This window comes from Tiliqua scincoides, chromosome 3, assembly GCF_035046505.1.
Source record: "Tiliqua scincoides isolate rTilSci1 chromosome 3, rTilSci1.hap2, whole genome shotgun sequence".
NCBI classification, from domain to species: Eukaryota; Metazoa; Chordata; class Lepidosauria; order Squamata; family Scincidae; genus Tiliqua; species Tiliqua scincoides.
The window spans coordinates 226,343,437-226,360,164 of NC_089823.1; the positions used below are offsets into that span (position 1 = coordinate 226,343,437).

The following is a 16,728-nucleotide window of genomic DNA, read 5'->3' on the forward strand; positions in this document are numbered from 1 at the left end:
AGGCACCTGAGTTGGGAGACTTTGGGAACAAGTGTGCCAGGTTACGTACCTGACAGTGTGCAAGGAGTTTTAAATCAGGGACGCTAATGGTGGGGTCTGTCTTTGCCAGCTGCTTTGTTGTACTGCATTGCCACTGCTGGATGGTTTGTGAGTGGTATTCCAGGTATTGATCCAACTGTCTGTAACAGCAAAAACCCTGTCTTGGCTTCTCAACCTGAGCAGTTTGTCTCTTCAGCACAGGCTTTATTGCTTGTGGACTAGCCATCCCAGGCTGCTGCTTGATAATTAGCCTTTGAACCATTTTCAAAGGTTCCATGATTATGGAACCCTCAACATGGCTGGGGAGGGTTAGATGGTACTGCTGTCTCCGTAGGCATGCCACCAGTGTTGCTTGCCCCACTAACCTGGTATGCTAGTGGGCTATAAATAGGGTAAGTTCTTGTTTCTTAATGATCTCCCAACATTTAAGGACTTCCTTGTTCCAACAAGAGATGCATCGCTACCAGAGCTGCCACTATTGTTATTTTTTCTTCAAAAAAGTGACAGAATCTGCCAGTTTCTCAGACTCCTGCATCCACTCCGCCTCACGTTAAAACTGATTGCTGTCACATTCGTGCTGGTTGTCAGAGAAGAGTTGTGGGGCTTGCCTCCCCTCCCCCCCTTTCGCATTGTTAGATTGCCAGCAAGGAATGGAATCAGCAAAGGTCCTTGTCCTGCCTTGCTGAAAAGAGAGAAGCTGTCTCTTTTGATGGGATCTGGCTGGCATTTCAGTGCAGGGAGGACTGGATACTCGTGAAGGATGATAATTATTTTTTGCATCTGTTATAAGTGGAGATGGAGCATTAGGATGCTGAAGCTGGTCCAGTGTCTTGAGGTGACTTGCTGGATTACAGTCTGGTTTCCATAGTAACTCAGCAGACCTGGATAACACAAAGAGTAAAAGCCTGAAAATTTAGCAGGTTTTTTGAAAGCCTCTTTCAGAGCTTAATAATTTGAGCTAGGACTCGCCAGGCTCATTCCTGAAACATTTGGAAGAGTCATAAACCGGATAGTGCCCTTGAGCATGTGCAAACTGCATTTCCCTTACCACCGAGTACCTAACATCAGACTCTGTAGATTTAAGATGAGGAACAGATTTCTAGGCAATTTGTGCGTCTTTCAAGGCTAGTCTGGATGCCTCTCGCTTCAGAAAATCATGTATTCTTACCCTTTTGAATTGGCAATTCAAGAGTGCTTTTGCCTGGGAAGGGGGTGCACAAGATGTTTCGGTTCTGGGGGAGTCCCAGAATGGCTTTCAAGTTCGGGGGCTGAATGTTATGGAACTGCCATATACCTTTAAGCGGCATGCGTGCCTTTTAAAGGCTTAAGTGTGTTTGATCTTCCTTGCTTATATTTCTTTGTTCTGAGTTGTGTGTTTCACATGAAGGAAGATACGACCCTTGTGAATAATTCAGAGGCATTTTGTGGGCTGGAAGGCAGATGTCTTTAAATTCTCATTCAGCCAAGGTCACGGATGGACTGGCTATTGTCAGTTTATTTTTATCTCTTCTGGGGCCTGATTGTGGTGTCTTTGCTCTCCCTGTCTCTTTTAATCAATGTCTTGTGAAAGTTTCACTGCAAACCTAACATAATGACCCATGTTATCATTTTCCCTTCATAGAACTTGTAATTTAACCGTGACAATGGGCTCCTGCAGAATTACTGTTATTTCCAAGCTCTTGTGTGCTGTGCAGTAATTTTTCACATCTCTCTTTTTTTAACTGTTCAAACATCTTGATGATATTTCTGAAATTGGGTCTTTTGTCTCTGCTATTTATGGAAAGGTCGTGGCATTCATGCTAAGCATAGCTTAGCACCTTCTGGCACTGCTGTAGTCCCACATGGATTTCAGGAATGTTGAGGGTTGCTCGTTGGCCTTCCTGCGCTCTCTTTTGTAAACTTTTAGTAGAAGGAAGGAGTTACTTTCGGTCTGAGATGGGAGTTGAGTTGTTGGTTTAGGACTGTGGGCTTAGAGCAGTGGTATAGCTAAGAGATCTTGGCATCCGGGGCACAAAAACATTTAACTCCCTCCTGGAGTTAGATGCCCAGAACACCTCCCTGGGAGCTTCCAGGTGATCTTAGGCACGGGGAGGCCACGTACAACCTCCCTGAACCTCAGAACTCCTCCCGGATGTCTTGGGTTCACTGTCAAGGGTGCAAGTTGGTGCACCCTCAATGCGTGCTTCCCGGGGCATTGTACCCTCCTGCCCCCTTCTAGCTATGCCACTGGCTTAGAGGTAGTCTAACAATTGATGGTCTTCATTAATAAATGTTTTGGAAATTACACTGTTTATCCACTCTTTGAGAATAAGGCCACATATGGACATTAATTGGAGATGCATGACTGGTGCTGGAAACAGCAGCCCTAGGCCACCATTGCCTTTTCTCTACAGATGTATTTAGGAGAATAAAGCTGTTTGTGTGACACTGTCATGGTCTAAGTTTCCCTACCTTAATTCATTGGCTCCATTGGAAGTTGGGGAAACTTGCTTTATCACAGGTTTGCAGGACAAAGTGGACGACTGTCTCTCATATGTATGAACATCTAGACCAGGAGTGGCTAAACTGCAGCTTGTGAGCCACATGCAGCTCTTTGACATATAATGCACTGAAATATGTTGGCTGAGTTCCTTTTTGCATCACAATTAATATAAAAAGTAAATAAAATATATTCCAGCTTTATAAATATTTACCAGGTACAAACGTAGAGTCCACTGGATTAAAGAGTAAGTTCAGTGTTCATGGTGATTAAGTATCTTTAAGAATTTTAATGACTTGAATCCAGGATTAAAGAAATTTTGGATTGGCAAGGATTACAGAGGAATTGTGCTGGAAAATCTGTAATTGTACAAGCCAGTGCTGTGACAATACTGGTTTTAGTGGCTGTGCCTTGCAGTCGCATGGTTGTGGCACGTGTAGTTGTGCTGCAGGCAGTGAAAGTAGCGGACTGTTAGTGTGGCACTTTTACTCTGATTTTTGAAGTTAATACAAATTATCAGTTTAAAAACTACCTGCATGAATAAACATGTATTTTTTTAATTTTATATAAAACTTTTGTAACAAAATGTGCATGAAACAATAAAACCTTGTATGTAATTTTTTTGTGTGTGTCTTGTGGCTCTCAAAACATCCAAAGTTTATCATATGTGGCTCCTACATTAAGCAAGTTTGGCACCCCTGGTCTAGATCCACCTATGAAACTGAGCTGTGGAATCTGTTTTGTGGAGCTGCTAAAACAAGGAAAGCTTGTTCAGTTACCTTGATGCTATTGTGCTTTGCTGACAGATCACAGAGAATGTGATAATGTGACATCCTCTGGTTGGATCACTGAAAGTTCTCCCCTTCCAAATAGGAGAAATAGGCTCTTAGTCCTAGATTCAGTCTGATGTGGGGAAGAGATCATGAGAAGCACACCTCCATTCCACTTGTCTCCATTGTGAAAGCAGAGTAAGGACCCTTGAGAGGCATGTGTGGTGTACTTGTGTAGTGGAGTAGAATGGAGTGTCTAAGAGACTGGACTGTGAATCAGGACTTCTCCAGCTCAAATCCCACCTCTGCCATGAACTTGCTAGGGGGACCTTATGGCAAGCCATTCCCTCTCAGTCTCAGCTCCCTAGCTGCAATTTGGGGATAACACTCTCACTCACCTTGCGGGGTGTTTGCAAACAGTTCATCAGAATGATACACACTGGTACTGCATACTCAGAAAGTGCTGTACAAATGCTCGGGATTGTTCTGTATTTGTGTGTTTAGACAAGTGGCATCACGAAATAAATTTGCTTCTTGCGTCCGTCAGACCAGCCGTTGAGAATAGTTTACTTCTGTTTGCCTCCAGCATTCTGTGAGAGGGGAGCCACAGTTGCCATTATGCATTACTTGCTGACTTTCAGAGGACGTTGGCTGGCCACCATGGGAAGGAGCGTACTGAACAAGCAGGGCATTTGGCCTGATCCAGCAGGGCTCTCTTATGTTTATATTGTGGTAAAACCTTCGGTCATTTGGCCCCCAGTACCAAGTTCATGTGAAACCACACCGATTTATGGGCACTGATGTACCTTCTGTAGTCTTTCAGCTACAGCGCAAGTTCTTTCCCTTGAACTCAGTTGAGCTTTCTGCCCTTAGATTATGGGCCCTCTCAGACATGGACTAAAATAAACTCAGACAGCTTCACACTGTGATCAGGATACTGCTGCTTGCTAAGTTGTATAATATAAACAGTCACTATAAATAACTCTTTTCCCCATTTGTGTTTGGAAGCCCTTAATGCAGGAAGATGCTGTGTACTTTGAAACGGCTTTTCGAGGTGGTATTTTTGTGTGTAATGAAAAGAGCGACAGCTGTGATTTGTTTTGGGGGAGGGGGTCAGTCCCTATAGCATTACCATGTTGCACAGCATTTCTGTGTTAGTGTGGTTTCTGCCCTCCACCCCATTCCATTTTGTATATTGACAATCCAGATTTAAATTATAACATAAGGATGCTTTCAAGAGTCATGAAATGGGTTGATGCATGTAGCTGTTACAGATGTTCCTGCAGCCAGCTAACTCTTACTAGTAACTGCTCAAATAAAAAAACACGCATTTTTTATATTTTCCTATGGCACAGAAAACTGAGTCTGAATATACTGTGTTTTGTACTTTATTGATTTTTGTATTTATATTTACAGTATATTGTTAGCTGCCTTGAGCCCCACTGGGGAAAGGTGGGATGCAAAATTCTTAAATAAAATGGGGTCAGGGTATGTTCCCATTCTATTTATTGTCAGACATCCTGGGTGTCTTGAATTTTGGAAGGGGGCTGTGGTAGAATATTTTGCATGCAGAAGGTTTCAAGTTCAATCTTTGACATCCCCTGATGGGGGCAGAGAAAAATTTGCCAATTGTTTGTTTTTCATCACTTGTACTTTAAGTGATGATATTCCTCCGGTATTTTCTGCAGTAAAGACGAATGCAAAGATTTTAACCCTGTGTCTCTGCAGTTTCCTAGCTTACCTGCAGAATTTTTCCCCTCATTTGTCTATCTAACTCGTTTCCTGCTTCAAATCTATTTAAATTCTCATTTGTTTTTCTGTCTTTGACAATTTTGGTCTTGGTTAGTGGTTTTGTGGATTTATACTTGACTTGCCAGAAATAGAGCCTTTAGAAGAAAGAAAGATAACAGGCCAATCCTAAACTGCGCTGGCACAGCCAGGTCACATGGCCTGTGCTGCATCCAGCTCAGGTGGCAACTGGAGGACTCCTTGAGGTAAGGGAATATCTTATCCCGAGTAAAGCTTCAGCCACCTCATGGAGCTTCTTGGATCCACACAAGCTTGGATCCACTCCGGCAAGCCCTGTGTAGGGCTGCAGGCCAGGGAAGGGGGTTAGGATGCAGTATGTACCACCATAGCCAATCCCACCCTTCTCCTGGGCTCGATCCTCCCCCATTCTGCCCTCCTCTGCCCAGAAATGCATTCCTGTCACACTCTCCCAACTTTTGTGTCGCCTGAGCCAATCTTATCTGTGCCAGCCAATGCAGGAATGGGATATGACACCAGCAGGCTGGGGCGGGCTTTCACACTGGTCCAGCTGGCTCTCAACTAGCCCCAAATGTGCCTTATGGCATGCTTACAACACTCTTAGCCAACATGCTGTGCCGGCTCAGCTAATGGTTATGGCTGTGCTGTCGGAAGAGTCGTCTGCTTTATAAAGGAAGAAAAGGGAAGTTGTCTGTATACCCCTATTAGTGTTGCTTTTTAACCATGCTGGCATCCTTTTGGCTTGTCTGTGACTTTCCTAAACTGGGGAAATTTCTCTAAGCCTCTATTTTTAAAGTGTGATGTATATATTTGTGTGTCTTTTCATGTCCCCCCCCCAAAAAAAAAACACAACAACATTGCTTTCTGGATTAAAATATGGCTTAATTTCAGTAACTAGTCAAACCAGATTGGGACTCATTCCAGCAAACGATAGTTAATCCAACCTGTTTATGCTATGCTTATATTCTGGAGAACATACCTAATTGAACACAACAACTACTTTTGGAGCAAGAGTTTGAAATCAGTGTCTTTATTTTGACAGGTCATTTTTGTTCAAGTTAATCCAGGCGAAACTTTTACAATAAGGGGTGAAGATGGAACACTGCAGTGCATTCAAGGTAAGAGAGCCTTTTGTAAGCCCATCTTTCTGTTTATTGTGGAGAGTGCACTTTTCTCCCCTCTTGATGATGTCTTTGGTTGATCACTCATGGTTTTGTTGTTTTTTCCTTTGATGAAAGAAAACAAATTTTTCATAATGTTATGAAACTTAGGGTCTACACACGACACTTTGACTTGCCAAAACTTTAGAGCAAGTGTGGATAGTTAGTAGTTTAGTTTTAGCCTCCTGGAGTCCTTGAGGAATTCTCTAATTTGGGGCAGGGGCTTCACTGCAGAATTGGAGTTCTTCCCTAATACTGGTGCAGGAGCTCTGAGAAGTACCTTCTACCTTTAGCCCAATTATCATTCCATCTTTTACCATATATAAATGCAATAAGTCCTTCCTAGGGCATCAGATGTGACTACAAGTAAGCATACTATATTGGGCTTTAGAACTACTGTGGTTCTAGAAATAAAACTTATTTTTGGTAGAATGTAGTAGTCTGGTGATCATCATTTTTGGGGGCTAACAAGCTGAAATTAAATCCGGATAAGACAGAGGCTCTCCTGGTTCGGAAATCCTCGATGCAGGTGCTGGACTATCGGCTTGCGCTGAATGGGGTTGCACTCCCTCTGAAGGAGCAGGTCCGCAGCTTGGGGGTCCACCTGGACTCGCAGCTGCTCCTGGATTCCCAAGTGGCGGCTGTGGCTAGGGGGGCCTTCGCTCAACTTCGGCTGGTGCGCCAGCTGCGGCCGTACTTGGATCGTGCAGACCTGGCCACGGTGATCCATGCCTCTGTGACATCGAGATTAGATTACTGTAACGCGCTCTATGTGGGGCTGCCCTTGAAGACGGTTCGGAAACTGCAACTAGTGCAGAATGCGGCGGCCCGTGTGGTTACTGGAGGTAGGTGATTCGACTCTGTCAGTCCGCTTCTCCAGCGGCTGCATTGGCTGCCCATTCGTTTCTGGGCCCAATTCAAGGTGCTGGTATTGACCTTTAAAGCCCTATACTGCTCTGGACCAGGGTATCTTAGAGATCGCCTGCTCCCGTACAATCCGGCTCGTCCTCTTAGGTCATCAGAGAAGGCCTTTTTACAAGTGCCGCCGCCTAGGGAGGTACGTGGGGCGGCTGCAAGAAATAGGGCCTTCTCAGTAGTGGCACCAACGCTATGGAACTCCCTTCCCCCTGACTTAAGAATGGCTCCCTCTCTTGAGACCTTTCTGCGAGGCCTGAAGACCCTTCTGTTTAAACAGGCCTTCTGAGTTCTCGGCCTTTTAACATCTTTTTAACATCTTTTAATATTTTTTACAGGCCTGATTCTTTTATGACTTGCTGCTGCTCTATGCTCTTTTTACCTATTTTTTAATAATAATAATAATAATAATAATAATAATAATAAAACTTTATTTTTATCCCGCCCTTCTCCCAAAAAGGGACCCAGGGCGGCTAACAAGATATAAAACAAATTAAAACATAATTTCACAGATAAAAACATATTAAAAAACACATTAGCAGAACCCATAAAAACAGTAGTCAGAAGAGTCAGAATAAAAGAGCATAAAACAGCAGTTCTTAGAGGAATCGGGCCTGTAAAAAAGCAACTAAAAGATATATAAAAGATGTTAAAAAGGCCAGAACGTCAGAAGGCTTGGTTAAACAACAAGGTCTTCAGGCCTCGCCGAAAGGACTCAAGAGAGGGTGTCGAGTTTTACTCTGACTGCTGTTTTTTATGATGTGTTAATATGTTTTTATTTGTTTTTAAATTATGTTTTTATATGTTGTAAGCCGCCTTGAGTCCCTTTGGGGAGAAAGGCGGGATAAAAATAAAGTTGTTGTTGTTGTTGTTGTTGTTGTTGTTATTTACAGTCAGAAAAGATTCCCCCCACACCCACTTTTCCCAGTTGAATTGACTATTGACCCTGTACATTGCTTTATTTCTCCCTGCACCATGTGATGATGAGGCTTGCTTTCTTAGATAATCTGTAGCTCTCTGCAGTACATGCAACTTCTGTACTGCACCTGCTCTATGCTTAAGATACAGTGGGTTGATTGGCGTGGGGCTGCTGCGTGGCTGATTCTGTTGCTTGCTGGACTGCTTTGGAGGCCCTTTTGAATGCTAAGATTTTTTCCCAATGTAAGGCATCATCGCAGTTGGCACAGAAGGAACAGCTTACCATCACTAGGACGTACAGTCTTAAGATGGATGTACTGAGCTATCCTAGAATAATAACCTCACTACACTATTTGTTAGGTGAAACCTAATATAAAATCCTCTTGATATTAAGCTGCTGTGGGTCTCTTGCTCTCTTAATGGGTCTCGTAATGGGTCTCTTGCCTGTAAAGAATGATTTTAAAGTTGTGATGTAGTATAACCGACCTTAGAACTCTCCAAGAAGAGCAGCTTTCTGAGGGGTGATCAGCTGGCTTTTATGATTGGGTCAAGGATGGGCCATTGTTTCTGACTCTTGGGACCAAGCTAACGCTGTGCTTGACTGTATCAGATCTGGAGTGAGCATTCACCATGTGCCTCAATGTGGTACCAGCAGTCCTTGCAACAGGTTTTTAAGGTAATTCAAGGTGATGTAGCTACTTGTTGGGGAGAGGTGGTTTCAAATCGCTTCACAGCCATGAGGCTCCCTGTGTGATCTTAGGCCAGTCGCTTTCTCTCAGTCTAGTCTACCTTACAAGGTGATTGTGAGGATGTTATAGGGAGTGGAGAGACCACACATGGCATCCTGAACTCCTTGTATGACAGGTGGAGCAAAAATCTAGCAGGAGGAGTATTCCCCATGCTGTAGATGAGGACTGAGATGGGGGAAATGGGGGTTTGTCTAAGACCACCTACTAAGTTCATGGCTGAGGCTAGGTCATGAAAAAGGAACTTCTAAGCTCTGATGCTCTCGACTACTATGGTACCAAATATAAAATCCTGTCAAGCCTTGCCTTTTTATTCTATCTTTTATATCTTGAGTTCTTCCAAAGAGAGAGAGAGTGGAAAACCAGAAAGTAAATGTCAAGTTAGCTTTTCCTTGCTTTGGTCACTTGAAAGGTGTTTGATCAATATATAATTCATGCTTGCTGTTGAAGAAGCCTGTTTGTGCTGCATACTAGAATGGAGACCCTCTTCAAGTAAAGCTCACACCTTAAAAATAAAATTGCTGCCTGTAACTCTGCCAGTTTCTGGGAAAAGTGGTGCTTGCAGTCATGCATACTGTGTGTGAGTCATTCATGGTAACTAAGTCTACCTGGAGGCTATATGGGTGTTGTTGTTTTTTCTTGTGCCGCTTGAAGCCGCTGTGCTTGAAAGCAAGAAACTAATCGTTCAGCTCAGCGTTAAGAAAGGCGCGATTCAGTTGTGACCTGCAATGGAATAATCTCATCAAACAGTTCCATTTATATGCCGGTTCCCCACCGCTTTTCATTTAGAATAGATATGAAAAGGAACTAATGAAGACGGTTTATGCTTGTGACTTGTCTGTTAATGTCTGGGTTCATAAGAGGCAAAAGTCCTAGGCAGGAGGTGTAGCTTTGTATGTTGTGCGTTTAAATTGACTTCAGTATTGGGGCCACTGCCTGTTGCATTGATTTAAGGAGAATTGATGTGCGTTAGGCGAATTTTGATTCTGTGTACCTGTTTGAAAAGCTAATTGCAGTTTGATTGCTGGTTGCCTTTTGCACCTCCCAGTTGCTGTTTTTTTTGTTTGTTTTTTTTAAGTAATGACAAACCAGTGATGCATGGTAACCCAGGCATGGGGCTACATACAGAAATAGAGGCACTTGGAGGCCTTTCTAAGCAACCTGTGTCCAAACACCAGGCTCCCTATTCTATATATTCTGTCTCTTGTGTGACATTCACTGGGTGACTTTTCAGCAATCAGTTTCTCTATCTGACCTCCTGTACAAGGTTGCTGTAAGGATAAAACAGAACATCCCCTACATGCCACTGTGAGATCATTGGAGGAAGGACAGGATAAAAATGTGAATAGTAGCAATAAATTATAATAGCTGCAAAAAAAAAATGCGTACATGTGCAAAAGTTCAATTTCAGCACATATGTTTAAGATTGACATTTCTGTACAGGTTCTCTTCAGTCTTCTTCCCTTTTTAAAATTCTCAACCTTGAAAGCTGGTGACACTCTCAGATCATCAAATCCTGGTCTTGGTTGGTGCTCTGGCTGTAGTGTTGATGGAATTTTAATGAAAAACATTTGTGTTTAATGTGTTCTGAATTTTTATGTTCTCCCCTTTTAACACCTTTCGTGAAGAAAGGAGGTGGCATGTCAAACTATGGAGGCAAGGCTTGCCTCTGCTAGTTAACATTGATCTGACTGACTGCCATCCGGCAAGTTATTCTTATTCTGACACTAACCTTTGAATCTGACACTGGGCTGATCTTAAATTCATGTTTACTTTATAATGAACTGGACTTCATTTATCGCAGTTCATATTCCATCTTTCTTCCATTGAACTCAAGGAGGCATGCCCGAGGTTCCCTGGCAGTCTCCCATCCAAAAACCAAAGCAATTGGAGTTTTTTTTCTTTTCTGTTTCTGCATAACTATACTTCAGCCTTTTGAGTTCTTTGGAAACTGCAGTCCAAGATCTTGACGAACAGTGTCCTTGAACTCCGGAGGCTGGAGGAATTTTTCTTTTTAATGGCATTATTGTAGAGAAGATCCCTTTGCAGCAAAATGGTTTCCTAAGTCTCTAGAAGCATGCTGTTCTCTGGGTGCTCCTTCTGGACTTTTGGCAGCTGTGTGGACTGAGGCATAACTGAAAATTTACAAAACTTTAGGGTTATTGTTTTAGTCTTACAAGACCTTGTGTGTTCTTCTAGAATTCCAAGGTTTACCAACTGAAACCAGGTACAAAATGTGGCTTGTAGGGAGAACATACATTACACTTAACAAGGTAATGGCACTTAAGTCAGCCCAGGCATTTTTTAAATTTATAGCAGCAACTGTTACCCTGCACATGCCTGATCTCATCTGATCTCAGAAGCTAAGCAGGGTCAGGCCTAGTTAATACTTGGATGGGAGACCGCCTGGGAATACCAGGTGCTGTAGGCTTATACCATAGTCTTTTGAGACTGAAGGTTGCCAACCATAGGTACTGGAAAAATCTTTTCACACAAAGACTCTTGTTTCCTCCCCAAACTTTGTCAGTTTCAGCATCCTATTTTAGGGGGAGTAAGGAAAGCTTTTTGTGTTGCTGTTTAACAACTGGAGGTTGGAAATCCAATCAGATCTACTTCTGATCAGATCTGAAGCTTCCTGGGTGACCTTGGGCCACTCACTTTCTCTCAGCCTCACCTACCTCTCAGGGTTGTTGTGAGGACAAGGAGGAGGGGAGGAGCAGCTGTGTAAACCGCTCTGAGCTCTTTGGAGGAAGGGCGGTATAAAAATGTGAGTAAATAAATAAATAAATCTATTGTCAATCACCCAGCGATCCAACAGTAGATCGTGATCTAACTTCTACCTGTCCTTAGTATACAGAGGGCAGAGAGGAAGACTTTTTTTTAACTTTTCCTATGAGTTTCTGCAGGGCTGTTAAGCTTGCATGGCCATTATTTCTTCTCTGTTCTAATGTACTTGCTCTGTCTTTTGAGATGAACCTAACCATCTTTAGTCTAAATTCTGTGTTGAGAAGCATCAGTAAGTCTTGTTCACTGGTGGTCATCCAGAACAACAGTATTGTGTGTGCTAGTGCTCTCTCCTGTTTTTTGTTTTGCTCTGCTTCAGTCAAATTCAGTTAGTTCAGGCATACCATAGTTTGTGATAACCAGAGTAAAGAACCCTCACTGTGGCTTGAGCTTCTACACATACTTTAAGTTAATGATGATTTAGAGTTCCTTGTTTATTTTTGTCTCCTACCTGCTCAGAACTCAGCTTCATATGATAAATTTGTTTGTGTCTCCATGATATAGCAGCCACTTGTAGTTAAGCATGGCCCTAACTATAGTTTCTCAAAGGTCTGTGAATTTAGACATGACAGGAAAGCGCAGTTAGCACAAACTGTTTACACACCAGCTTTGAGCTGTGGTTTCAGATACTGTTTTGTCAGTTATGGGGCTACCTGCAGCTTTCTTCTGGGCTATCAGTTTTAAACAGTTTAAGCCAATTTGTTATGCAAAGATTAAAATTATCACTTACAAAAAAAAATAACTTCAAATTTCCTCATGGAGGTGTTTTCAGAAGGTTAAAGGCATCTGGAAGAATGCCTTAATGATTGCAATATCCATGCATGCTGAAGTGGGGGGGGGGGGAGTCCATTATCAGGTACTTGAGTCCCAAGCTGTGCAGAGCTTTAATGGAATGGAAACTATCCTGGAGCCAGGGAAGCTGTTTGAACACCTGACCCAAACTGCAGTATCTCCAGGTGCAACATATTGCAGTGATACAGTGCAATCCAATTTGGAGACATGGATAGTCATATCTAGACTGCCCAGAAGGGGCCAGAGTTGGTATGCTAGTCTCAGCCTGTGGAGGGTGCTCTTTCAGAGATGCCATTTTGGTTCCAGTGACAAAACTGGATCTATGAGAACCTTCAGATTGCAAATCTAACACTTTAGTGAGGACACATCCCCAAGCAGGACAGGTTGAACACAGTCTCCCTGGACAGATAAACCATCCATCAGCAGAACTGTCATCTTCTCTGAACTGAGCTTTGGTTTACTGATCTGAATCTGGACACGTTAGCACCTTCATTGCTACGCAAAGATCAGAAGTTAATGACATCCGAACTGATGATACCAAACATCTTAATGACGTCACTTAGTGGCTTTATGTAGATGTTAAAAAGCATGGGCGACAAAGTGGAAACCTATATCACCCCATATGTAGCATAAGCATCACGAGGCCAAGCAAATAGCCCCCTAGTATTAATTTCTGAAATCCATTATTTAGGTAGTAGCAGAATCACTAAAATACCATTCCCCCAGTGTCTAATCTAGGGCCAGAAAGTTGTTAACCATGATTGATACTTTGGAAGTTTGCTGAGAGATCCAAGAGAATTACCAGATTGGTACTCCCCCAGTCTTTCTCCCAGTATAGGTCATCCATCAGGGTGACAAAGGCAGTTTCTGTGCCAAAACTGCAAAGCCAGACCGAAATGAATCCAGGTAATCGGTCTCATCCAAGTCTGCCTGGAGTTGCTCAGCAACAAACGTGCTCAAACATCTGTCCCAGGAAGGGAACATTTGTAACCTGCTGGTTAAGTTATTGCAGTCTCAGGGATCCAAGGAGGGTTTCTTCAGGCATGGTTGCCCAACTTCTTCCTTCAGGGCAGCTATACTGCCCCCTCTCCCAAAGAAGCATTTATTACCACCTGAACTGGTGGGACGATTGAGGAGGAGATTGAAGCCAGATGGAACAGGCCTCAGACTGGAAATGCTCTGCTTGGATGGCACCCTGAGGATGCAATGGTGGTGATGAAACATTGCTGCTCTGTTGCTATCACTGCTTCAAAGTACATTTAGTAGTTCTTTCTCTCTTTCATTCAATCCGGCTAACATTTCATTTTTTGCTACCTGCTGACAACTCCAAGGGGGAACACGCACACAATTTCTTGCTTTCTATAGTCTAAACCGGGCTAGTTCTGCAAACGCCGTAATAAACCCATTTGCTTAAATAGCTAAATAACATCTGAGCGGTGGGTGCTTCGTGAGACTGTGAAGATTCCGTGCGCATAGTGAGTGAGAGATGTAGGCTATACCCTCTTAAACAGTCTATTCCAGGTTGATCCCTACTTTAGAGAAGAAATAGCCAATAAGGATCTGAGCCACTGAGTTAATTCTGTGTTAAAATATAGAGAAGGAACTTTTTAAATAGAACTAACAAGAGGCTGTGTATCTTCCTTGAGTTAATGACACAGGCATTTAATTTAATTAATTAATAGCCCTCCTTTCTCCCAGTAAGGGCACCCAAGGTGGCTTAGGATTGTATTGGGAGATGTAGAAACTGAACTTCCATAAGCTGAATGAACCCAATAATGTATTCAAGGTGGCTTACAAGATTAAAAACATACAACAATAATAAAACAAAATTAATTGGGTTGCATAAAACTAAACGGTTAAGATTTCATTCAGACCATCACATCATCAAAAGCCATCCTGAGCAAAAAGGTCTTAAGGCTCCACCAAAAGATCATGGTGGTGAGAGCGGTTCTTAATTCTAAGGGAAGGGAATTCCAAACTTGGGGGGTCACCACCACTGGAAAGGCCTTATTCCTCACTTCCATGCCCTTCACCTCTATTAATGGCAGCATGGTTAAGTGGGCCCTGTATGATGACCTATTAGGATGGATCAGATTATATGGAAGGAGGTATTGCCTCAAATACCTTGTTCTCAAGCCCTAAAAGGCCTTAAAAGTAAAAACTAGCGCCTTGAATTGTGCCCAGAAGCTAATCTGCAACCAGTGTAGCTGCCAAAGTAGCAGCCTGATGGAGTTGAACCCACGAGGTCCTGCAACCATAAGGGCAGCTGTTTTTTGTACTAATTGCTGTTTTTGAACAGTCTTCAAAGGTAGCCTCAGGTAGAGTGTGCTGCAGTAATCTAGTCTAGTTGTCACTAAGGCATGGGGCACTGTGGCAAAGCCTGAGTGATTCAGGTGTGTTTGCAGCTGTTGGATCAGCCAAAGCGGAGCATAGGCTCCCCTCACCACAGCCTGCGAATCTAGTAGCAACTGTGCATCCCACAGAGCCCCTAGACAGCCCTAGGTATCGTAACTTGCTCTATTTTCTTTACCCCTCCCCCAGATCTGTAGGCTTCTGCTAGAGGAAACATTTTTAAGAAGGCAGGAAATTCCTTTTTTATTGAGATCTAATGCATTACTTTGTAGTCCTGTGCATCTGTTTATGCAAAAACATAGTTCAAATACAATGCATCAGATTAGAATTTTTATAAATTGTATTTATTTGGTTCAGCCACTGTTCAGATTTTGAAAATCTGCCTCAGTGAGTTTGGATTGGTGCAAGGGAGTTAGTATTGTATTGAGGGATGTAGAAGCTGAATTTCCATAAGCTGAGTGAACCCAATAATCAAGTTTTATTTATATGGCATCATGCTAACTAGGCAGCTGTACCTACTTTTTGCTTATATACAAGGTTCTTACCTAATGAAAAACATTTCTGACGGGGCAGTTGGATTCTTTCATGTAAAGTTTAGGAAATTGTTTGGAAATAGCGAGCCTTTATGCGGTTGATCAAAACTCAGAACAGCGTTTTGGTAACTCATAGAATATGACAGACTCCTGTTTTCTGTGGGGTATGTGTCTTAAATTTGATCAAATTATAGAGAGAGCGCACCATGGTAAGCTCAAAGATGCGTTTTCAGAATATGAGAGGAAAAACAAAGGTATCCTCCTGGGCAGGAGGTCTGGTCTAAAGAGTAAAGCCTCCATTTGCCTGAAGATAACATCCACAAGGTCACCAGTTGGAGGCCACCGGCGCCGTGCGCCCTTGAAGCAGCTGACAAGCTGAAGCTGAGCTATTCCATCTGCTCTGAGCATGGGAGGCTGGAGGCCAGAATGTGAAACCAGATCAGAATGAAACACCTGAATGTTGTGGTTCTTGAAAGAAAGAACCTTCTTTCATTTGTAAAAATCCCTACAGGGATTGAAATAAGCCTGCCTATGTAAACCGCCTTGAATAAAGTCTTGAATAAAGACCAAGAAAGGCGGTATATAAATACCTGTATTATTTATTTATTTATTTATTTTATCCATCTGCATTTATCAAATTTAAATCTTACATACACAAAGTTCCCAAGTTACCTCCTGGTTCTATTCCGGAGGTTTGTCTGGAAGTCAGAAGGGACGTAAATTGGAGCAGGCTCTTTCCTGCTTGGCGCTACTGTACCTGTGCGAAAGCAGTGAAAAGGACAGACTGCACCTGCACAAAAGTGCCCACACAGCTGTCTGTAAATTGGATGTCCATAACTTGGGGACACAGTGCAGGGCCTCCGAGAGGAATTTTATCAGGGGGTACAAAGTTTCTTTTGGGCCCCTTTACAAAGGGGGAGGGGTGAAACAGAACAGGGGAGGGTGGTGATGGGTGAGCAGAATGGGTGCAAGGAGGGGCAAAACAGGATGGGGAGAGGTTGGAGACAGCTGGAAAAGTCTTTGGAGCCCTGGTCTACCTACCCATGTGACATCAGCAGAATTATTGTATTACATGCAATAATACAGAAAACCAAACACACTCCTAAATCTCTCTCAAATCTTTTAAATATAGAAAATCATTCAGAAAATTAGCATCATTGTATTTAGGCTCACACTAGAATGGCAAGTGTCCAGTGTGTACCAAAACTTGCTACTGCAGCAGCTGTAGTCTTGCAGCTGTGTCCCTGAGCTCCTACCCACTCCTTCATGGTTAGCAGATTCACAAGCCAAAAAGCTACTGTAGCAGTCCTGTTTCCTCCCAGATTTGACACTGTGTTGTCATGTATGCATTCCTCGGTCCAGCAGATATGGCTTACCAGTAGCTGCAGCCACACACTCGTAGTAGTGTCCCCAGCATCCCCTGAGGGCAACAAGTCTGAGTAGCTAGGAAAATGTAACATCCAGGAAATTTCT

At 43.0% G+C, this 16,728-nt stretch overlaps 1 protein-coding gene and 1 pseudogene across 2 annotated transcripts in view; both read left to right on the plus strand.

Moving 5' to 3' along the window:
* Nucleotides 1-16,728, plus strand: part of FNDC3B (fibronectin type III domain containing 3B) — a 313,728-nt gene that overhangs the window by 99,582 nt on the left and 197,418 nt on the right. For both annotated transcript variants that reach the window (XM_066619166.1, XM_066619167.1), the window contains exon 3: nt 6,098-6,173. In XM_066619166.1, the coding sequence (XP_066475263.1) occupies nt 6,098-6,173 (76 nt within the window). The remainder of the gene's footprint in view (nt 1-6,097; nt 6,174-16,728) is intronic.
* On the plus strand, nt 11,106-11,225 carry LOC136646258 (5S ribosomal RNA; annotated as a pseudogene).